Here is a 22,758-nt window from a genome sequence, read left to right as displayed (position 1 = left end):
GCAGCTGATCTCACCTCCCTTCTCACATGAGGTGTCCTGGCTGAGACAGCTCATGCCACTGGCAGGTGGCACTGAGGGTCCTGGCTCACCCCCAAAATGCCACACGTGTGTCTCTTGGCAGGCAGGTGGCTCCATGGTGGCACTTTCTGCTCCCTAAAACGTGGGAAGGGCTGGGGTCTGCTGTCCCAGAAGTGCTCATGAGATGTGCTAGGAGCTGGTGGCTCTGGGATTTCGTAATTCCTCTGCCCAAAGACCTGGAGCCTCCATCCCCCTCCAAGTGCTGCCTTTGGTGCCTCTGGCAGCTGGGAGCTGCTTCTGTCCCATCCTCGTGGCTGTCCAGGCTCACCTGGGAGAGGGATTGGAGCATGCAAAGCTCTGCGTGCAGCCAAGCCCTCAGCGTGTGGCAGCAGATCAAATATTCCCTGTAAAACCCTCTGGAGATGTCACTGCCAGGAGCTTTTCTTTGGCCTGCACATCAGCCTGTGTGTTCAGAGCTTGTGGGAGAACTTCCATGCCAGCAAAAGTTGGGATGGAGCAAAAGGAGAGGCTCACAGGGAGCAGGGAAAGAGAGCAGGGAGAGAGAGACAAAGCGCAGGGCCCATTCAGGAGGGATCGTGACACATAAATCAGATCAAAACCCCACACAGCTGTACCCAGGCTGCTTGGGGATAAATAAAATCCATGGGCACAAGGGAATTGCACATCATCTGCCCCCAGCCTCAGGCATATGCCCAGGTTTGTCCCAATCCAAAGGAAAGCCATGAAAACACAAGGATTCAGCCAAGCCCCAAGCTGGGGAAAGAGGGAGCCTGGCAGGAACAGCCCCCAGCTCTGGACAAGCAACGAGACCTTGCCATTGCCCAGCCCCTGCTACCTCTGCTCACCCCCAGAAACACCCAAAAATGATCACAAAAGGTGGTGATTTCATGCAGCTGCAAAATGCCCTCATGGGAAAGGAGGGGAAATGTGGAATTCTGAAAAGAGCCACTGCAGGTTATAAAGCCATCAAACTCCAGTGGGGAAATCCAGGGACGGGGAAGGAAGTGAAAAGAAATGGCCACAGGACAAGAGCAAGAGAAGGGGGGAAGAAAAGGAAATAAAAGTCATCATCATCATCATCATCATCAGGACACAACAACAGGACGAGAGACAGAGCGCTTTCCATGGGCAGTTCCCCGTGGGAAAGGAGCCACCGTGTCCGTGAAATACAAAACCCAGTGCCCTCCAGCTGGAGGGGGCAGCAGGTGCTGGGACTGGTTTGGCATCCCCTGGGGGCGAAGGGTCCAGTTAGGAGCAGAAAACCCTGCAAGGGAAAGGGGAGAAAGGCTGGCCTTAGAGGGAGCAGTGAGGAGCACCGGGAACATCCCCACCTGCACTTTCCATGTTGTGGGCAGGAGTTTACAGAGCTGGGTGAGGTGGGCAGGGAAGGGGGAAACTGAGGCATTCTGATAGAGTCCAGACCCCAGAGTATGTGACTCCCTGGGGAAAAGTTTCTACCAAACCTCATGGATGTGGGGAAACCCACTCCAGGCACTGCACAGGGAAGGGGTTTCACCCCAAGCCACCAAGGGCCAGCACAAGGAGCAAGATTCATGCAGCTGCCCAGCCTTGATCCTAAATAATCCTTCTGCTCAGCCAGGGAAAATCCCACCACAACCAGGCTGAGCAAATGGCAGGACTTGGTAGAGCAGAAACAAACACGGCAAATGTCAAGATTTTTTTTTTTTTTCTGACTTCTGGTTGTTTTTGCAACAGCAGGGAGAAAAATCTCTGGATCTTTCCTGAAGGGGCATGACTCCCCTGCAGCTGGGCAGAGTCACCCCTTCCTGTGGGTTTTTCCAGCCAGGAAGCAGGCAGGCCCATTTTCCTTTGGATGGGATTGTCAGGTCTGAGCACATCATTGCAATAAGTTGGGAAGCTGGGAGGATTTATCCTAGGGAGGTGACAGCTATTCCAGAGGCACTGCCAGGCTTCCAGAGCAAAAATCCAGTGCCTTCCTCAGCCTCTGCTCTGAGGTGTGCACAAAAGTCAAAGCTTCCTTTGCCATCCTCTCCCACCCTTCCCCAGCCCAGGAGGTGACTGCAGGGGTTCAAACAACCGTGTTGACTCACTCATCCGTGTCTTTTTTGCTCTCCTCGATGAACGCGATGGACTCGGATCTAAGGCGGTTTGTCACCTCGTACGTGCGCAGGGTGACTCCAAAAATATCCTCGTGGTACCGGCTGTCATCCTGCCAGAGAGGGTGGCAGAGGGAAGAAATGGGGTTTGTCAAGGGCTGGTGTCAGCCCCAGCAGGGTCCTGCGTGGTGGGGAGGCACCAAAGGCACGGGAGAGGGTTTGGGGTCTGTCAGGAGTGGGACAGAGGGGAGGGAGTGTCCGTCATGGAGGGGATGGAATGACCTTCCCAAGGTCACACCCCGGGACACAGTGCAGCTGTTCCACCCTTTGGACCCCCTCAGCTGCTGGGAATTCCTGGCTGGCAGGGCACAGAAGCCTAGTGCCAGTCTGTGGACAACCAGGGGCTCTGGGCTCCCTTGGGGCCAGGATGGAGGTGGGGACATGGTCCAGACGGGGAAATCCCATGGGAATCATGCTGAGCTATCCTCCTGGGGAGAAGCAGAGCTGTTCCAGCATCCATCCATGGGCCTGTCTCCCAAACTGAGCTCATTCAAGCTTCAGCTGTGCCTGGCATGGGGCACACAGACAAGGGGATTTGGAGCGGGGACCCACAAAATGCCCTGATAAACTCATTTTTGGATGGAGAGGCTTTGCAGCGAGAACAAGCCCTGCCAGGGGGGCCCAAAAGCGCTGGCACTGGTGTTGGGCACGCTCCTCACAGGAGCCAGGTGACCTCCCTGCACACAGAAACCTTGGGAATGTCACCCTGCTGAGCCTCCCTGGGTGCAGCCCCCGTGGTGGAGGCAGCAGGTGCAGTGCCCGTGGCTGGAGGTGGCCGTGGTGGCACACGCAGGTGGGAGAAAAGCTGGGAGAGAAACCTGAAAAGGTCCTTGAGGCACAAACAAAAGTTACAGAAAAAACTCTTGCAGCTGAGCAGGTGGACTCTGCCAAAAAGGGTTTGTTTTAACTGTGGGAAGTCTACAACAGCACCACAAACTAAACCATCTACAACATCTACTAAGTCACCATCTGCCCTCCGTGTCAGAAAGGGAAACGTTTTATGAGGTTTTGTCATCCTCAGTTTGACATCAATGGTAATTCTCTGCTGTTAAACTCAATAAAGAGTTATCAGAGAAAAAGCCGAGTGCCCTTAAAAATCTGGTAAAGAAAAAAACACAAAAAGATCAAAAGGCTGATCACGTGAGAGAGAGACTTTATCACATTGCTGGACAAAAGCCTGAATCCTACCTCATTTTTATCTCAAATGTGAAATCTGTTAAATTACAGCCAGCTTTTTATACGCTTTGTCAATTTTTGTGTGATTTCCTCTGAGCCACGTGCCATTTTGAGACCTCATTTTTATTCTCTAGCTACGCCGTACATTTCTCTAATGAAGCTCTTTTTAATTTGTCCTTACACTTTCTATACAAGCGGACCCACTGCTGTTTCTTAACCCTCAAGGATGCTTTTTAAGACCCCAGAAGAAGATCTCTGTGCTTCGTTTCCAGCTCCCTGTGAACCCCCCAGCCCCACGACTCACCCGCAGCTTGCTGAGGAAGGCTCCTGCCTCCTCTGCCGACAGCTGGCCCTGCTGCCTCACGATGCTCTGCACGGCCTTCAGGACGTCCCCGGCCATGGTGACATCCCCACACACGTAGATGTGGCCTCCCTGCTCCTTCAGTGCTTTGAACACGGTCTGGGCCAGCTGCTCCTGTAACACGTCCTGCACGTATTTCTGAGGGACGAGGAGGAGGAGGAGGGAGCTGAGGTTAACTCTGGTTTCTCAGCCCTGTCCTGCCCTGGGGGCAGCAATGAGGGGTGTCCTCTCCTCTGCAGGGGACACAGCTGTCCCTTGCAGCACCCACAGTGACAAAAACCAGATGGGGACGGCAGCAAAGCATTGTTCTGCTCCTGCACGGGCACACCTCCACCACATCTTTCATTGCCAGGCTTGTTCAGGTCCCGGTGGGAATTTGGAGCAGGCATTTGGACTGGCTTTGGGCCACCCCACTGGGTGACCCGACCCCTTCCCTTCCCTTTTTCCTTTCCTGCCCTTGCCTTTCCTTTCCCCCCTGCAGGAGCAGCCTGGGCACACGTTCCAGCTGGCACTGGCATGGGGACACGCCCCGGGAACGGTGCCCACTGGGAAGGGACAATCCCACCCATTTAGGTGCCCCAGTGACGAGTGACCCCTGGCCAAGGAACCGGCGTGTCCCCGCCCTGCTGCGTGGGCCCCCGGGGCCGTGCCCACCTTTGGTTTGTCGGGCTCCCGGGAATAGGCCGTGTACAGCTCTTTGAAGACACCCTGGGTTTTGGCAAAGAGCGTCTCCTCCTTGTAGATGTGATCGATCCTGGACTGCCGGCAGCCAAACACCAGCACCATGGGACACGGCTTCAGCCCTGGGGACAGCCAGGGACAGCACTCAGCGCCGCGGCCACCAGCTGCCACCAGCCACCTCCCTCCAGACTGCCAGCAGATCTGCGGGGACAGCCTGGCAGGGTGGGAGCCTCGTGCCTACACCTCAGCCAGGGTTCCCAAGAGCTCTGTGAGGTGAGGAACTGGACAGCCCCACCCCAGACCTGTTCCAGGTGAGGAAGGGGATGGCCCCATCCCAAACCTGTTCAGGGTGAGGAAGAGGATGGCCCCATCCCAAACCTGTTCTAGGTGAGGGAGAGGACGGCCCCACCCCAGATTTGTTCGGGGTGAGGAAGAGGATGGCCCCGCCCCAAACCTGTTCAGGGTGAAGAAGAGGATGGTCCCACCTTTGTGCTGGATGTCGAAGAGCCGCTGCTGCCAGAAGCTGCGGAAGGGGGCGATGCCGGTGCCGGGCCCGATGAGGATGCAGGGCACCTGCGGGTCCTGGGGCAGGTGGAACCCGGGGGCACTGCACACACCAAAGAGCCAGTTAAAAACAAGCAGGGTGTTCCTCCCTCCCCTGTGCCCACAGCCAGCTGAGACACCTCCCAGAGACAGAGGGGTAGAAAATGCGGTAAAATCCCAGGATGTGACATTTTTGTGCAGAATTTCTCTCAAAGGGGAACCATTTGCTCACAAAGCCAGCCCTGTTTTTTTCTGCCACTGTGACAACAATCGAGGGCAGAGAGCTCGTCCTATGAGGGGTCTCACTCCTCTTCCTCAGGCCTGGCCCTGGGTGGGTCACTCACCCTCGGACAAAGCAGGGCACTACTTCATCCGTCTGGATCCGACTGAGCCACGAGGAGCAGACTCCGTGGTGGATTGGCCCCTCTCCATCTGGGAAGGGAGGGAGAGGAGGAGGTCTGTACATCACCCAATGACTCAGGTTTCTTTTCGAAACGCCCCCTGCTACATCCTGCATGAACGCCTCCCTGAAACATTTCACACCTCAGCATCCATTCTCCATGGACTTGGCAGAGTTTGGCACTTGGATTCCTCTCTGGAGCTGCGCAGGACCCACACCTGACATAGCTGGACCTCCACAATCCTCAGGCAGCACCCAGCTCTCCTTTGGACCTTTTTGGCAGGAGCAGCACGGTGATGCTCCCAGACACAAACCCTCCGTGGCAGCCCCACTGTCCTCCCTGTGTCCTGCAGAGCACCAGGACTGTCTCTGTCTACACCACGAACATAGTTGGACACATCACTGCTTGTGCTGCTGCAGAAGTGTGGCTACTGGGAAGGTGGATTTTGGGGGGGGCAAATAGAATCCTACACGGAGCTTGGATTATGTACCTGCCCCAGAAGTGTCATCTCTGTGTCACCGCCACTCTCCATGGGACAGCAGTGCTGTGGTTTGGGGGAACCTACTCTTGCGGATGCCTGAAGTTTGAGCTTTCATGTTTTGAGGTTCTGTGGTGCCCAGGGCTGCAGCTCTGAGCTCACAGTCAGTGTCACTCAGCTCTGCACACAGCAGGGACACAAAACAAATCCTTCTCCTGCTGCACACCAAGGACAACTGTTACAAGTTTTCAGGCCCAAAAGCACAACAACCGTGGACTGAGGGAGGAAAAAGGATGGGACCTCACAACCTGAAACTGGACAATTAAACCCCAATACGCAAATGGACCAAAACTTTTTAAAAAAAAATGTGAGACCTCGCGACTGATCAGCCATTTTGTGACCATTTTGGGTCCACCTTGGGTGTACCAGGTCAGGCTCTTTTCCTGCCCAAGGTGTATCCTAAAAGCCATTCAATAAATCCCTACTTTATCCTCTAGCTCTGTCCACTCTGTTTCAGGTCAGCGCTCCCAAGGCACCCCCGAGCAGGCAGAAAAGCTTTAAAGGAGCATCTCCCTGCCAGAGCTGTGGTGGGGCTGCCCCTGTGCCTCTGCTGCTGCCGCTCCCCGGAGCCCAGCCCTGCCGGGTACCTCGGGTGCGGTAGGACACCACGGCCACGGTGAGGTGCACCTCCCCCGGGTACATCTCCGGGGACGAGCTGATGGAGTAGTAGCGAGGCTGCAGGAGGGGCAGCTGGGTGAGCAGCAGCGTGGAGGGCATCTGCACCGAGGGGAACTCCTCCAGCACCTCCACGATCGTGGGGTTCTTGGACCACTTCCACTCCTCGTACTCCTGCAAGCCCTGGGAAAGAGACAGGGAGGAGAGAGCTGCAGCATCCACCTTTTCCAGGCGCCTCAAGTGATATCCCAGCAGGTCCATAGCTGTGGGAAACACTAAAGGTGAGAAGGCTTTCAGAAGGCTGTGAAAGCAGGCCCCAGAAACAGAGAGCAGAACTTAGAAATAGCGGCAGCTGCAAAGCTTGAAAGCAGGAAAGGTTACAATGGTGCAGCAGGCAAGGACATGAAACCATAGTTTGAGTTTTAGGTTTGGCCAGGATAGACCTTAAGGCTGCAGAAAAATATGCTGAACAAGACAGTAGAAGGTTTTAAGCTTAATAATGGACTATTGTGTATTAATAGAAGGCATCCAAGCAAGCACTGTTTGAAGCAGGTGTACGTGTGCTTTCAGTGATCGGTAGAACAATTGTCTGTAAGCTTTAGCTATGTGCTATTGGCTGGAAAACCTTTACAATGCCCCATAACAAAGAAATCTTGGGCCACTGCTGGCAAGACGTGAGCTGTTGCCATCCTTCAATTGTCTCAGCCTGTTATGAGGCTGATGCTGCAATAAAGCTCAAGGTGGTCCTGTGGTCCTGTCCCATTTGTGCAAAACATTGACACACGTGGAGTGGTGGCACTGAAAGCACCCTGAGCCCTGCTCAGCCACAGAGACACAGCCTAAGCACAGTGTGGGATGCAAACACCCTGGCTGGGCTGGGATTGTCCCCAGGGCCTGGCAGAACCTGGGACTCGGGCTCTTTACCTTGCTAAGGACCTGCAGACGTTTTTTCTCCTTGTCACTGGTGGCCAGCAGAGCGAACTGCTGCAGCAGCAGCGGGGTGGGAGGGGTGGTGATGTCCAGGTAGTACTTGAAGGCCTGGAAGATGGTGCAGGGTGGGACACGGTTCTCGTCTGTCCAGTTGCTGATGACACCTGCCAGGAGGGGATCCAGCACAAGCCTGGGATCAGCTGAGCAGCAGGGCCAAGGTGGGCAAATCCTGGTTTTCATCCCCCTCTGAGACACTGGATTAGGGTTTTCCCTCTCCAGTTACACCGTGCATGGCAGTAGGGAATCAGACTGATCCCTGAGATACGGTGTTGGGATGGCCCCTCAAGATCCCTTAACTCTCCTTCTGAGTCCTAGACATTTCCCTCTCTAAGGGAATGTAAATACCTTCCGTTTTCCCATGGAATAAGGAAATATCTTCCCCAGGGCTCTGCCCACCCTTCAAACCCTTGCTCCACATCCCAAGAGCAGATGAACAATGACTCTGGGCAGAGCAGGGATGAAGGAGGCGCTCCCAATCCAGGCAAACACAGCAGGGAGATGAAAATAGTTTTCCTGGGGCCACCCACCTCCCTGAGGAGCTACAAGAACTTCAGGAGCTGGGAAAGCAGGAGAGAGGCCACCTGCCCTTCCTGGTTACCTAGAGCCGTGCTCCTCTCCTCCAGCAGCTCCACCTTCACCACCTGGTTGGTTGGAGGGGCATCCTCGAGCCTGTCTATGAGGGCATTGACCAAGTCCTCGTGGTTCCCTGGGAACACCCCCAGGTGGTCCCCGGGCAGGTACTGGAGCTCCTGGTGCCCGTTGGTGTGCAGGCGCAGGAAAATCGTCAGGCGGCTGCGGGAGAAGAAGGAAAAGCAGGGAAAAGTGTTTTGGGGGATTCTTCAGGAAGTGGCTGAGCCCTGGACAGTGGTGGTGGCACGTCCAAGCTGTGGTGGCCATGTCACCCAGGTCACAGCAAGGAGAAGGGACACTGCAGTGCACCCTGACTCACCCTCAGGGACTTTTTAAAAGGGGAAAAAACCAATTTAACCTCTTGCTCAGTGATTTTATCCTTCCTTTGCTGTCACTCCAGCCAGCTCCCCGCCCCGTGGGCTGAGGGAGGTGCCAGCAGGAATTTCACCATGGATGGACTTCAGGAACACCCTCCACTGGCCTCCAGCCTGACTCGTGGTTGGCACAAAGGTGGATTTCACGGACATGCAGGGCTCAGGGGCTGTTTGTCACAGTTTGGGGTGCCCCAGGTGTGCAGCATCTCCTACCTGGACTTGGGGCTCTGCAGGTTCTGCCGTGTGAGGAGCCGGGCTGCATAGACGCGTTTTTTGTGGATGCTGTACAGCCCTGAGGAGGAACAGAGTCAGGGAAGGGACTCAGCAGAGCGTGCCCAAGGCTTCTGGCTTTTGTCGGATCATTGTGGGTTCAGCCCTTCAGACCACGGGGATGGTTTGACCTCCCTCCTGCCAGCCCAGGGCTGAACCGCGCAGGTTAATTCAGTGACAGAGGAGGGCTCCAAAACCACCCCCGTGAGACTGAGGGCCCTGGGCACAGGCTCCTCTCGCTGCCAGAGCCACCTGGCTGCAGGAGAGGGCGGGATCTGGAGGAGCCGAGGCGGTGAGGAGCTGCAGGAGCCGTGCTGAGGGGCCAGGTGTCCGTGGGCTGGCCTGCCTTCGCTCCGCAGCGCTCGGGGCAGCAGGGCTGGACAAAATGAGCCTGGAAAGATCCCAAGTTTCCAGCTCCTCGCTTCAAAAAATGGGGTCAGGAGGAGGGAGAGCAGATCATGTCCAAACATCTCTGTTACGGACACGAACAGGCACCGGCCTGAGGGGCCTGGGACCGTCCCAGGCTGTTCCTTGGGCATGGGATGGGGGGAAAGGCAGGGCTGAAACGCTGGGAATTCAACAGACACAACAAACGGGGTCTGGCCGCTTTACCCCCATGTCTTCTCCTTCTGCCCCACCGCCAGAGTGAGTCTGTACCTTGTGTGAGCTCGGGGGCCTCGGCCACGTAGGTCAGGCGGAACTTGCTCCTCTTCCAGCTGCGGTCGTTGCTGATGAGGGAGTTGTTGGCCTTCTCGATGTTGACGTCGTCCCCCACGCAGAACACGTCACAGGCTGCCTGCAGCACGCACCAGGCCCTCAGGCAGCCCCCCGACCACAGCTCAGCCCACCCACGGGGAGAAGGAGCCCCCAGCAGCGCAGGGCTGTGGCCATGGGCATTCTCCTTCCCAGAGATTTGGGATGACACGGGAATTCAACACATCGGTGACCTTTTGGTGGTCAGCACAAAGGAGAGCATCAGCCCCACCCTCTTTGTTGTGGGCTGGGGTGGGAACCCTAAAAATCCTCTCAGGGAAACTTCCGGAAAGTTTGCCCTGGAAAGATTTACCATAGAGTTTTTCCTGCCTAGATGGACAGAGAAGACTTCCCTCATGGTGTCTTGCAGAACCACTGCCAATTTACCTTGGATTGCTTCCCCACTGTCTAGTTGACCCTGCCCACTCCAGTTGTTCATCCCTCATCCCCCCCGTAAGTTTGCTGCCCCTTGCCCTGCCTTTGCACCACCCCTGTGCCCCTGGGTTCCTGACGCCATCCTTAAGCCTGTGCACAGCACACGGTCAGGGTCTTCTGTCCCTAATCCCTTCAGCATGCTGACATAAACCTTGTTGGAACATATCACACAGGAGGCCCTTCCTGTCTCTCCTCCACTGAGGCGTGTGTGTGTGCATGGACCTGAAATGGCTGCTCCTGGGGCCTGCTCTAAGCTGCTTCTGGAGGAGACACTTGGAGAAGGAGCAGCATTTCACCATTCCGCCACGGGCTGGGGCGGTGCCAGAGTGTCCCGGGGCAGGGAAAGGGAGGCTGGGTCCAGACCCAGCTCTAACCTCTGTCCTCCTCCCCCCTGCTCCTCCCTGCAGCACCAGGGCAGCCCCAGGTTACCTTGAAGACCTTCTTGGCCCAGGTCCTGAAGGACTCCTCCTGGCCACAGAGCTCATCCCCCTCTCCCATGCGGAGGATCCTCTCTCCCCCCAGCTCCTCCAGGAGCGTGTCCACGGCGCGGGCGAAGGCGCAGAAGTGGGGGTAAGCCCGGGAGCCCAGCCCGAACACGGAGAACCTGTGCAGACATGGGGCTGCTCAGCTGGGGGGGACACTGGCACAGACTCTGCCACGTCCCCTTCTGCCCCACCACCACCCACAGCAGCCTGGAGGGGTCTGCACATCACCAAAACACCTCAGGGTGAGGCGGGAGTGACGAGGTCTGTGCAGCACCAGCTCCTGCTCTGTTCCTCCTGTTGGAATCCCGGGAGCTGGGAATTTCAGACTTTCTGTTCTAGCAGGCACTGACCCTCAGCAAGCACCACATTTGACCTGAGGTCATGGAACAGGCTTCTGAAATTGAGTGATGGCATTGGGGCTGGGGGAGTGTAGTTTGAACAGAAGTGTGGATGTCACAGAGTGGAAAACTTAGAATGTAAGATTTTAGTATATAGTAATATATATATATATATATAAAGCAATATGGAGGATTTAGGGCATAGGCTAAGTCCTTTTTCACCTTCTTCTCCATGGGTTTGGGTGGTAGCTTGTAACTGGGTGAAAAGGTCTGCATTGTGGGCCAGGGGTGGTTGGTTATTGGGTTAAAAGTAAAAATAATTTTACTGTCATCTCATTATTGGACAATTAGTGCTTAAAAGACCTTGGAAAGAGATAGAGACAGAGCCATTGTGAGCTCTGTGTTCTACCTTGTGAGCTGGAACTCACAACCCATGATCCTGCACTACAGGTAAGAATTAATACACATCTGACTCTGAACACAAAAACGGTGTCTCCTCCCTCCCTGTCCCCTTTACCTGACGTTTGCCAGGGGCCCCGTGCTCTCGAAGTTGTCCCTGGAGTCAGGGCCATCACTGGAGGATTTCCGTGCGTCCGAGTACGAGGAGACGCTGTTGAACCGGACCTTGTAGCTCCTGTGAACAGTGACAGCAGCCAGGGTCACACCGGGGTCACCTGAGTGCCTCTCACCTGCCTTCGTGCTCAGAGGGGACCCAAGCGTGGGGGACACCACAGCAGAGCTCAGGGCTCACCATTCCATGAGCAGGCCCTGTGGGAAGAACAGAGGAATGTGTTCCCTCTGGGAATAAAGCCATGGCAACCCCTCTGCATCCCCCAGCTGGAGCAGGAATGCTCCATCAGGTCCTTGTCACCTCCCACGGTGCTGGCCACCACGCTGTCCCCAATGACGCAGAGCTGCCAGGACCTTTGGCTTTACCTGTCCTTCCCTGGCAGCACACAAGGTCGGGTGTGTGTCTGAAGAGATATTCTGAGGGTTGTTTCATTCATAGGAAGTGGGAAATGTAAAAAAAACTAAGTGAGAGAAGAAGGGATGAGGAGGGGGAAGGGGAGCAGAGAAAAAAAAAATTTAAAAAAATCTGACAACAGCAGAAGTATTTCTGAATTGAACCATCTCCCAAAATTGCTCCACACAAGAGTTTCTAAATTTACAGCCAGAGCAGTGAGCAGTGGTGTGTGCATGAGTCACGGCACAGCTCCTGCAGCCGGCACGGCACGCGGAGAGCACAGCCCCGAGCCCAGTGACAGCCAGGTCACACAGCCCCCAGAGCCACCTCTGCCCTCAGCCTCCCCTCTCCGCCCTGGCCTCCACGCTTCTCTGCCTGTCCCCCTGCTGCAGCCCACCCTGCTGGCCCTGGCCACGTCCTCACCCCGGCTTATCCCTCGTCCCCAGCCTCTGGGATGCTCAAAGCTCATCTCCCAGTGTGGGGGATTTCCTGTGACTCCAGACTCTGTTCAGGGCAGCACAACCCTCTGGATTAGATGGGCACAAAGCCCAAATTCCCCAGGTTGGGACAGCAGCTGGAATGAGAAGGTCCTTGTGGTGTGGGATGGCTGCTGAAGGATGGGCTGCCTTTGAACAGCAGGCTTGGAATAGGAATGGCTTAGGAATGCTTTGGAAAACCCTTGCCATAAGGTATGAGGAGCCAAATATCAACCCCAGCACAGCCTCAGGGCTGTGGGCAGAGAGCTGTGGCCACAGAGCCCTGACAGGATCCTGTGACACTGGGATTTAGAGAGGCCACCCTGTCCTGGGGGGTCTCAGATTCCCTGGGGGAGCTGGGAGTCCCTCGGGTGCATGGACAGGAACTGCTCTCTCCAGCTCTTTTAGCAGGTGACACTGCACTGCCCCTCGTCACCTGGCAGTCTCCTCCAGATCTCCTTTTCTCATGGCAAAAGGGGTTTTTTGTACTTGATGTCAGCAAGGTCCTGGACATTTGATTGGGGCAATCTCAAACTAGTTTGCCCAGAGAAGCTGTGGATTCCCCTGGATCCCTGGAAGTGTCCAAGGCCAGGCTGGATGGAGCAGCCTGGGATAGTGGAAGTTGTCCCTGCCTGGCTCTTAGAAACCCCTACCAGCCCTTAAATCACACTTGGGAGGTGTCTGGCACAGCAAGCACCCAGCTCAGGGGCTTTTAACCTCCTCAAATCTGCCTGACCGGCTGTGGGCAGCATCTCTGCACCCAACAAAAAGATTTGCACCTCTGCACCTTGGGGTGCGGAACCTTGGGGTGAGAACCACGTGTGGAATGCTCCTTCTCCACCCTGACCGTTCCAGGGCACCTGCACGTCCCGTTTTGCCGCTGTCCCCATTAAGGCACGAGGCCATTAGGATCCTAATGGGTTTTCAGCTGGACAGCCCTGCAGGGATCCATCAGCTGACCCGGCTGCACAGCAAGGAGAGCACTTCAGGGCTGCAGCAGGGCCAGCTCTGCAGAGCCACAGATTGGGCCCTGCCGTGTTTGTCACCGCTCCACGGCCCCGCTGACACCGCCCCGAGTCAGGGCGCTGCAATTGCCCTGGATCCCTGGCCAGGGCTGATCCATCCTTAATTAAGGAGCAGCCCTGTGCCGGTTGTTAACTCAGGAGACATTCCAGGGCAGAGCGGTGTCCCAGTTCAGGGAAATATTTTATTCTTCGCAGCTAAAATAAGAGGAGACCCCAAATGATTATTCTCACTGCCCTCCTTTCCCAGCCCCTGGGATCTGCACGGAGATGCTCAAAGCTCATTTTCCCCTGAAGGGGGATTTTCTACAGTCCCAGATTCTGTCTCCAAGGTACCAGTTACAAACATCACAGGATTATCACAGCTCTTATTTTCCCTAGAAATCTTTTCACACCATGCATGCGGCTAAATCTGGTACTCAAGCCCTCCCCCACCTACATCTGCAAGGCTGGGAACTCCCTTCTACCTCCAACTCTTACTATTTTGGTGCCTCCTGGACAGGCCCTGGCTCTCAGAATCAATGATTTTGGGAAAATTACTACTTTTATCTGTTTTTTTCATAGATTCCTGCCTCTTCAAGATGAAGAGAGAAGCTTTAAAGTGTCATCCCGGGGAATTACAAGCTGGGATCCACAGGCACTTCTGACTGTGCTTTTGTTCTTCCTAAGACCTCCACTGTCTCCATTCCCTGGGTCTCCGGGCAGGTCCCATCCCTGGGCACCTGCAAATGTCAGATCTGCCCGAGGATTTCCCCTTGGGAGAGGATGAAGGCAGGGAACCAGTCCTGCACGCTGGGGTTTGGATTGGGAGGGGAAGGGGTTGGAGTGCTCTTACTTCCTCTCCTCCAGGTTGGAGTTGGGATTCTTCATCTCCATTAATGCACAGCCAAATTTCTACAGAAAAAAGAATAAAAATGGCTCTCAGTTTTGCCAGGTTTTGCAGGAAACTCAGCCCTGAGCGCAGCCTGGGCTGTGGCTCTGCTCCCTGCTCGCTGTTCCCAGCTGTCCAGGTCACAGCCCCCAAACCAAGGGACTGTCACCTTCTGTGTGACACTGGTGGTGGTGACACAGGATGAATTTAACAACGGATCAGTGGCTGTCTCATGGCAGAGAACCAGGAGCTATCCCTGCTCCAGAGCAGGCTGGAGGCAGCTACAGCACCTGGTCATGTTCTGGGTCATTCCAGTTCAGTCTGAGCCAAAAGAGGACATTCCTGGCCCTGTCCCACTGCTGTCCCCCCTCCCTGCTGTCCTACCTCTCCGTTCTCAGGGGGGTCCCCGTTGCCAAAGGTGCTGGTGACCACCAGGACCATGGTCTCGTGCTCCAGGTGCACGATGTCGTACTCGTCCATGGACATCACCTGGGAGCACAGAGAGGTTACAGAGAGGTGGGAGCCATCCTGGGCTGGCTCCAGTGCCCCTGGAGATGGGGACAGCACACCCCTGCTGAGATCTCAGCACGGGGAGGACGGGAACAGGAGCCTGGAGGGACACGGGGAGCCCTGGAGCTGCCACCTGAGGGGCCACAGGCAAAACAGGCACTGCAACGGCAGCAGGAAATCAGCTGGAAAAATCCCCGTGCAGGCTCCAAGCCAGACCCACAGGGACACATCCTGAAGGGCCTGGGCAGCTGTTTTCCACGTATTTCCTTGGAGCCCCCAGGATTTCACACCCCTCACGTGTCAGGAGCTGGAACAGTACCTTGGCATCGAAGGCGTGTTTGAAGATCTCACACAGAGTTTTTGCATAGACCTGGGACTTCCCTGTTTCTGTGGCATACAGGATGGTGGCCTTGACCCTCTTGGCCATGGCTTGGCCCATCAGCTTGGCTGAGAACTTCACAGCCCTGGGAAGCAGGAGTAAATCCCAGTCAGAGTTTGGTCCTTACAGTGCGTCTAGCCCAGACCTTTGTATTTCTTATTAAATGAACAGCCATACAAAGCTGTAGCATCAAATGTTTGGTTGTTATACGGCAATCAGAGAAGCTTGGAAGAGCTCAGAACTTGTCAGAGAGGAAGAGGAGATGGGAGAGCTTGAAGAGAGCTCAAACACCTGAATGGGTTGAAGGAGGAAAATGCTAAACCAGGCATGGGGGTGGTATTTCTGCAGGAGCAGGAGAGGAATCAGGGGCAGGGGACGCCGAAGGAAAAGCTGGAACCAACCAGAGCTGGAGCTACAGGAGCAACAGCAGCTCCTCCATCCCTTAAATCCAATGGGGTTCTGGCCAGCCCTGCTCCCCACAGAGCCTGGGGACACTGAGGTCACATTGAGCTGTCTCTGGTGACACCGAAAACTCCCCTGGGAGTGATGCCTGAAGTTTGAGCTTTCACGTTTTGAGATTCTGTGGTGCCCAGGGGTGAGTTCTGAGCTCACAGTCAGTGTCACCCAGCCCTGCACACAGCAGGGACACAAAACAAATCCTTCTCCTGCTGCACACCAAGGACAACCTTCAGGGTGTTCAGGCCAAAAGCACAAACAAAGGTGGCTGGAGGGAGGAACAAGAAGGATGGGACCTCACAACCTGAAGCTGTAACTGGAGGATTAAAGCCCAATATGCAATTGGACCAAAACTTATAAAAATATGAGACCTCATGAGCAGTCAGCCATTTTCTTGTGTCCATTTTGGGTCCACCTTGGGTGTAGCCCTGGCCAGGCTCTTGTCCTGCTCAAGGTGAACCTAAAGGCCTTTCAATAAACACCTGCTTTATTCTCTTGCTCTGTCCAGTCTGTTCCAGCTCAGCCTTCCCAAGGCATCAGGAGGAGCAGCCCTCCCGAGGCCGGGGGCTGGCACATTGTCCTGGCTTAGGGCAAATTCGGGATGAAACCTCCCAAATTAGGGATACAAACATCATAAAGTCCCCCTAGGACACACATTTATCCCAGCCTTGCCAGGCTGTGCCCAGCTGGCTCTTTCCTGTGCCTGCAGCCATGACCAGGTGCTTTTCCTCCAGTTTTCCCTGGTGGCTCAGGGCAGAGGGGCCCTGGGAAGTCACCAGCCTTTCTCCAATCCTGGCCCAGGTGATGCAGCTCCAGGAATGCTGATTCCTTGTCTGTGGCATCAGTGGGAGCACCATGATGAGGGACAGGGCTTGTGGGCTTGTTGCTCTAGGGACATTCATAATCACATCAGCGCTGGTTTTCCTACACGCTGAACATCTCTCTTTCTAAGTGGACCACCAAGCCTCTAAATGGGGCCACCAGAAAGGCAGAAATCCATCAGGTCTGGATTTAGGCTGATGTTGCAACAGGGAAAGGCAATTTTTGGGAGGCTGAGGGAGCACGAAGCGCGTCTGCGGCCTCTGCAAGGGGAAGAGCTGCCTGATTCACTTTGACAGCCCTTGCCCCAGGTTTCTGAGTTCAGCAGGACTCCTGCAGCCCCTTCAGACGGGCTGTGGGGAATGGAGGCTGCAGCTGCAATGGTCAACACTGGGCTGGAGGAGCTCCGATTCCCCCTCCTGCCCAGAAACACTCTGGTTTGGGGGGATCATTTAGGGAGGGGAAAAAAAAAAAAAAAGAGGAAAGAAGAAGTAGAAACTCCTCGAGGCTGGTTTATCCTGCCTGCCCCTGGCAGCTCCTCTCCATGGCAAAGTCAGCCTCGGAGCATTTCTCTTTGCTGCTGTTTCACCCTCGTCAGTGAAGTCCTGCCCCTTGGTTACCCCGTGGTGGCACTGTCCCCTGTCCCCAGGACCTGCACTGGCCCCTGGGCAGGGAAGGGACAGGCAGAGCAGGGACTGCAGGTCTGCAGGCTCAGATTTAGCCATATTTCTCATGCTCAAGGTTCTGGCTCAGGCTGCCTCTTCTACAGCTGATAAGCTCAGATTCAGACAGGATAATGGCGAATTACAGAAACAATTCCTTTCCCTACACCGGGAACAATGGAGATTTTGTTTTAAATCACCTGCCACGCTCACATTTCTATAAAACCATCCCTCAATGGGGGCACACAGCAACGAAAGCATTTTTTACTCCAAACTCCATGAATCCTCCTGCTCCCTCCCCAGCCCCAGTGTCAGCTGCAGGAGCACATTCCTCAGCTGCTGAGCCTGTTTATGGATGCACCACGGGGAACAGCTCACAGGAGGTGACAGCTGAAGAGTGGGAGCAAATTGATAGCAGGGATTCGGGGAAGCTGAAGCGTGGGGAGATGCTGTGCCGAGCCAGGGCCACCTGGCAGCCTGGCCACCGTCACCAGGGCACACCCAGCCCTCTCCTGCCTTGGCCCAGGGCTCTGCTGCCACGGGACCAGCGGCTCCTCTGTGCCAATGGCCCACAGGGGAGGGATTTGGGCCAGAATCGGCCAAAGGGTCCAAACTGCGCTCCATTCCTGCGCCCCTGCTGCTGAGGAGCCTTGGCAGGGAAGAGGGGCTGGGGTGGAACCTTGCCAGGGGTCAACTGACCATGAAGTGCAAATCTCAGCTCAGCCCTGATCCATCTGCTGCCTGCAGGGAGATTCCTCATTCCCATCTCCCCCCTTCCTTCCAGAGCAGGTGTTTGGAGGGTTGGGCACACACTGGAGCAGGTTCTCCTCAAGTAGGGGAAAAGTCAATGGGAAAAGGAGGAATGTGGACAGGAGTTTCATCCCCTTAGTGCCAGCACAACCCTGAACAGGGAGGGGGAATCCTCCTGCCCCAAGGAAAGGAAAACCAGGCAAAACACCCTCAAAAAGTGGGAAAGCCATCCCTGAGCATTAAGACCTCCTAAGTGGAGAATGAGCAGCTTGGGAGAACAAGCAATATCCAAAATCTGGTATTCACCTGGTCACAGCCCTTCTGGTGATCTAAGGGGGTGTTCAAAGGACTGCCTGTGTCCCTAAATGTCCCTCATGGCAGGTAAAGCCTTCAGGAGCCCAAAGCCCAGGCTCAGAGCCCATCATCTGTAGGGTGATGCACACACCCATGGGGTGCTCAAATCCAGGAGCAGCCCCAAACATTCCAGGACTTTCCAGAGCCTGCTGGTACTTACTTTGCCAGCTTCTTAAAGCCAATGGCCCTCTTCTTGGTGGGGGTCCCATTGACCCCTTTCCAGACATGGGTGTTCCAGGGGTCGGCTAGGAGAGGGAAAAGCAGGATCAGATGGTGGGGAGTGCTCAGAGCTTGGAGAAATGCAGCATCCACAGCACTGAGAGTTAAAGTCTTCCAGTCAGGAAGGGGAGGAATAGCTCCTGCTCCACAGCTCTCCCTCTCCTCTCAGTGTCCCTGATCCTTGGAGCTTCATGGAGCTTTTTTTTTTTTTTTGGGAGGGTGGAATGGAACATGCCCAGGAAAATTGCAATCTAATAAACCCTCCTGGCTTGTGAGAGCATCTGGCCAATTGCTCTGTCACCTCTTGAGAGGAGCGTTAATAGGCCCCAGCCAAAAAGAAAGCAATGCCAGAAGGGGGGAGGTGATGGAAACAGATCCTTTCCCCTGCTCTGGCCACAGGGTTTTTTTCCCCTAAGAGGCCCTTTGGGAAGGGGAGGCAGCTGAAGCCGGGAGCAAGCACACAGAAGCTCATTCCGTGCCCTTGCAGGCTGCAATCAGAGCCAGGAAGCATCGGGGTGCCTGGTGGGTTGGTTACAGGAGTGAACAGACTGCTCCTGCTCTCTGATTATTCCTTAAGGGCTCTTGACTAAAGGTCACATTGTGTGGAAAGCACCGGAGCAGGAATGGCTGGATAACGAGGGAATGTTTGCTTAGGGGTTTTTTTCATGGTCTGGAGTGTTAAATACCCCAGCAGCAGCAGCATTTGATCCCCTGCTGGGCCACAGCCCCTGTCCCACTCTTGGGTTCCCAGGATCCAGGAGCCATCCACTCAAACCTGAAGGCTGGAATGGGATCCAGGAGCCACCCACACAAACCTGTAGGTTCAATGGGATCCAGGAGCCATCCACTCAAACCTGAAGGCTGGAATGGGATCCAGGAGCCACCCACACAAACCTGTAGGTTCAATGGGATCCAGGAGCCATCCACTCAAACCTGCAGGCTGGAGAGGGCAGGGGTCCAGGAGCCTTCCAGGCCACTTCCTCACCCACCCATTCGGGACTCTCAAAGGGAAGTAGCTCTGAGTGACTAAGACCTGGGAGCTCAGGTGCCCACGGAGGGGCAAACCCCCCTGTTACATTGTGTTGGGGTGAAATATCCACTGCTCAGCTGGTGAAGGAGTTGGAAGGTGTGGTGGGGACAGCACCTGGTACTCGAAGGAGGGCGTCAGGCGGTAGTTGAGCATCTCCTGGTGGAAGACAGGGGTGATGCTGCCCGACATGGGCGGCACAATCCAGACCCAGTCGGCGGGACAGCCGCCCCGGCAGCGGTACTCGTTCTCCATGTGCTTGATGAAGGACTCGGTGGCCGAGTGGTGATCCACGATGGTCACCTTGTCACTCTGTCGGGGACAGGAGAGCAGAGACAGCAGTCAACAACGCAGCCCAGAGGGGAAAACCCAACATTTTATGTTTGGAGCTGTTGGTCCCAAATATTCCCATGGTCTTTGGGCGTGATCCAAGGTGGATCGTCTTCCCAAGGAGGCTCTAAAGCTGCCTCAGTGGTTTGAGAATAGATGTGCTATGGGAGCCCTGTTCCCCCTGATAATTGTCCTGGGCCAAAAAAAGATAGGATGAATGGGATGGAGCATCCTCTGCTCTTGGGAAGCTCTTCCAAAGGGGCAGCTCCGACACAGCTCTGTGGAGGACTCTCACCCTTTGAAGCTGGGTTGCCAAGGGCTGGTTTTGTTACTCAGCCTTTAAGTGAAGGCTAGGGGAGAGCCTGGGCCAGTTCCTGCCTCATGGATAGGTCAGAAGGGCTGGATTTTTCCCCTATTGGGATATTCCCTCTGGACCAGCAGGACTCAGGTGCTACTGGTGTTGTTTTACAACATCCAGAGGGCGAGGATTATTAAATCCCACTGCAGCAGCCCAAATGTGGGAGGCACAGCCCAGTTTCAGCTGTTGTCCTCGGGTGGATGTCTCCACACATGTCCCACCCAGTCCCTGTGTCCCTCCAGCCTGGCCCACACACAGCAGGGTCCCGAGGTACCTGGAAGCTGTAGAGCACAGCAATGTTGATCTCCACCAGGGCCTGGTCCTTCCACAGCGAGGACGTTTTCCTCATGTCCAGGTTCATTTTCTTGGCCACTTGCTGTAACAACACATGGCAGGAGGGGAAGCACTTAATGGCCAAAAACCCCAAGGTTTGGAGATCTCTCCTTGGGGAGAGGAACCCAGAGGAGAGGCCCAGGCTGGCACAAGGCACCCAGAGGGCAGGGAAGGCCTGATGTTGTGCCTTCCTCTGGGAAGGAATCCTGCCTTTTCTCTCCATGGCAGGAGCACATGGCCTTTCCTCCTCTCTGAGCAGAGGCAGGTGGCCAAATGCTGCTGAGGAGCCCACCAGGAGCAGCTGCACCCTCACACTGCTCCCACCCCTCTGGTTTTCAGGAGACTGGGGAGGGATGGGGCCCCTCTAAATAACACAGTATTCCTTGGAAGGTTTTGATGGATCCAGATCCCCATGGCTTGGCTTTGTCTCTCCCAGTGTGGGCAGCCCCTGAGCCACGGGACCAGCTGGAAGGGTCCCCAAGGGCACACACGTCCCTGAGGAGCCACCAAGTGTCTCTGCACCCTTTCACATTTTAGCACTCAACTGAGCACATGGCCAGGTGCCTGCTGATCCCTAAGATCCTTTGGGAATCCTGTGGGAAGCCCCAGAGGGATCACAGTGGCCGTGTCAGACATGTGCTGGCCCCACAGGACACAGAGACCCTGCCAACCTCAGCCCTGTGGCTCCAGGAGAAGGGACACCCTGTCCTCTCCCCTCCAAGGAGCACTCCCCCAGTGTCCTGCCCGCTCCCCAGTGACCGCCCAGGCGCCAGGAGCAGCAGGAGTCACCTCCAGGATGTTGTAGCGGGAGTTGTCGCAGTAGTCGCGGACGCCGATCTCCGTGCCCATGTACCAGCCACTGAAGGGGCAGGCCGAGAACTCCAAGCCCCCGATCTCCAGGAGCATGTTGGAAACGGCTGGCAGCCCGTACCACTTGAGGCCCAGGTCCTTAAACCACTCAAACCTGCCGGGAAAAAGGCAGGATTAGGCAACCAGGCAGGAATTCTCTGCCCGGTGCGGTCAGGGGGATGGGGGAGGTCACTTTGCCACCAGGGTGAAGGACTTGAAGCAGAACATTTCCAACGGTACCTCCCTTCAGGGCTGTTTATGGGGACAAGGTGATTATGGAGTGGTGTAAGCCCTGGGAAAAGGAAACTTCCCAGGACAATCAATCTGGATACAAGGCAAAGCCCTGAGACACCGACACCACCTCCTTGCCACGTCTGCCAACTTTACTGGAGGGACGACCTGGGAAAGGGTCTTGGGTGAAGCCCCCAGGCCATGGCAAGGGTGGAAGCAGAGGAGCTGAGTCCTGCTGATGCCCTGGGAGCGTTTTGGGGCTGCCTGTGACTCACTTGGGGTGCCGGATGGGCACTTCCAGCACCAGCTCCGGCGGGATTTCGAAGAGCTTCGGGGTCGTTGCCGTTGGCTTGGAGCAGCAGGGGCAGGATATCAAAACGCCCGTACGGAGCCTTCCAGCCTTGCTGGATGCAGATCTGCAGGGGAAATAAAGGCTGGGTTGAGGTCAGCTGCTCTTCAGGCACCCGGGCAGGGAATTGTGTGGTCCTGGGTACAGCTCCTGGCAGGATTTCTGTCCTTACGGTTGAGCAAAGGGAGCTATAAGAGGGGGTGGCCTGTCCCAGCCCACCCATGGCCAAGTCAGGGGAACTTGGGGGTAAAAACGAGCCTGGAATAGATCCCCAGTGGGATCATGGCTCGTGCCTGTAATGGTGAAGGAGAAAATGGGCGAGAAAAGCAGAAAAGTGACAAAACTCAGCCTTTATTCCTGGGAAAAATCGGAGGGTGACACAAACCAAACACTCCCTGCGGTGCTGCACTGGACAGTCCCAACCCGCTTGACCCAGTGTTGGGGGGTGGATTTGTTTCTCTTTACTCACAGAATTTTTTTCCCATAAATTACTAGGAGACTAACTGCTGGGTACTTGTAGGTGCTTGACCAAACAAAGAGGTGGCCAAAAGTGGGGAGAGGAGTATTTAGCATTGGGAGCTAAACTTCTTTTGTCTTGGGGAGTTTCCCTCAGATGAAGTGAGGTTTGGGGGCAGGTAGAGGATGGGGCTGGGGCAGCTACGCTGTCTCTTGCTCTCGACACTGGAGAGAGGACGGCCAGGCTGCTGCTTGCTGTAGGAGGAGTTCACTGTCACCACCAAGTCCTGGGATATCTTCCATCATTTGCTCGTGTGCCCAGGAATTCTGAGCTCGCCTCCTCCTGCCCTGTCTCACTCCCACTTCGGCGCTGCTTGGAGGGTTTTTGGTTTTTTGCTACACTGTACCCTGGACTGCCCTGCCCTGCTGGGACATCCCTGCCGTTCCAGCTACCACCGTATGGAGATTCTGATTTATCTCATCCACCAACCCCGGATTTTCCATCATTCTGGCTTGGTGCTCTCGGGGTCCTGCAGGGGCACTGAGATCACACTGCCCCGGCTTGTGAAGCAAAGC

General features: G+C 55.5%; 1 protein-coding gene across 1 annotated transcript in view; it reads right to left on the bottom strand.

The window, feature by feature from the left end:
* Positions 1-246: 246 nt before the first annotated feature.
* The window catches only part of NOS1 (nitric oxide synthase 1), a 42,444-nt gene continuing 19,932 nt past the window's right edge, over positions 247-22,758 (bottom strand). The window contains 23 exon segments of the mRNA XM_066331093.1: positions 247-1,303; positions 2,112-2,230; positions 3,658-3,852; positions 4,369-4,517; positions 4,881-5,002; positions 5,283-5,370; positions 6,465-6,675; positions 7,417-7,586; positions 8,081-8,274; positions 8,700-8,778; positions 9,414-9,552; positions 10,374-10,548; positions 11,285-11,401; positions 14,065-14,123; positions 14,485-14,589; positions 14,930-15,074; positions 18,191-18,275; positions 19,144-19,189; positions 19,394-19,588; positions 20,239-20,340; positions 21,087-21,261; positions 21,653-21,705; positions 21,707-21,793. Coding sequence (XP_066187190.1) covers positions 1,288-1,303; positions 2,112-2,230; positions 3,658-3,852; positions 4,369-4,517; positions 4,881-5,002; positions 5,283-5,370; positions 6,465-6,675; positions 7,417-7,586; positions 8,081-8,274; positions 8,700-8,778; positions 9,414-9,552; positions 10,374-10,548; positions 11,285-11,401; positions 14,065-14,123; positions 14,485-14,589; positions 14,930-15,074; positions 18,191-18,275; positions 19,144-19,189; positions 19,394-19,588; positions 20,239-20,340; positions 21,087-21,261; positions 21,653-21,705; positions 21,707-21,793 — 2,826 coding nt within the window. The 3' untranslated portion in view covers positions 247-1,287.

Source organism: Sylvia atricapilla, chromosome 17, assembly GCF_009819655.1.
Source record: "Sylvia atricapilla isolate bSylAtr1 chromosome 17, bSylAtr1.pri, whole genome shotgun sequence".
Taxonomy (NCBI): domain Eukaryota; kingdom Metazoa; phylum Chordata; class Aves; order Passeriformes; family Sylviidae; genus Sylvia; species Sylvia atricapilla.
The sequence above is the reverse complement of the archived record's forward strand: the minus strand, read 5'-3'. Positions and strand labels throughout refer to the sequence as shown.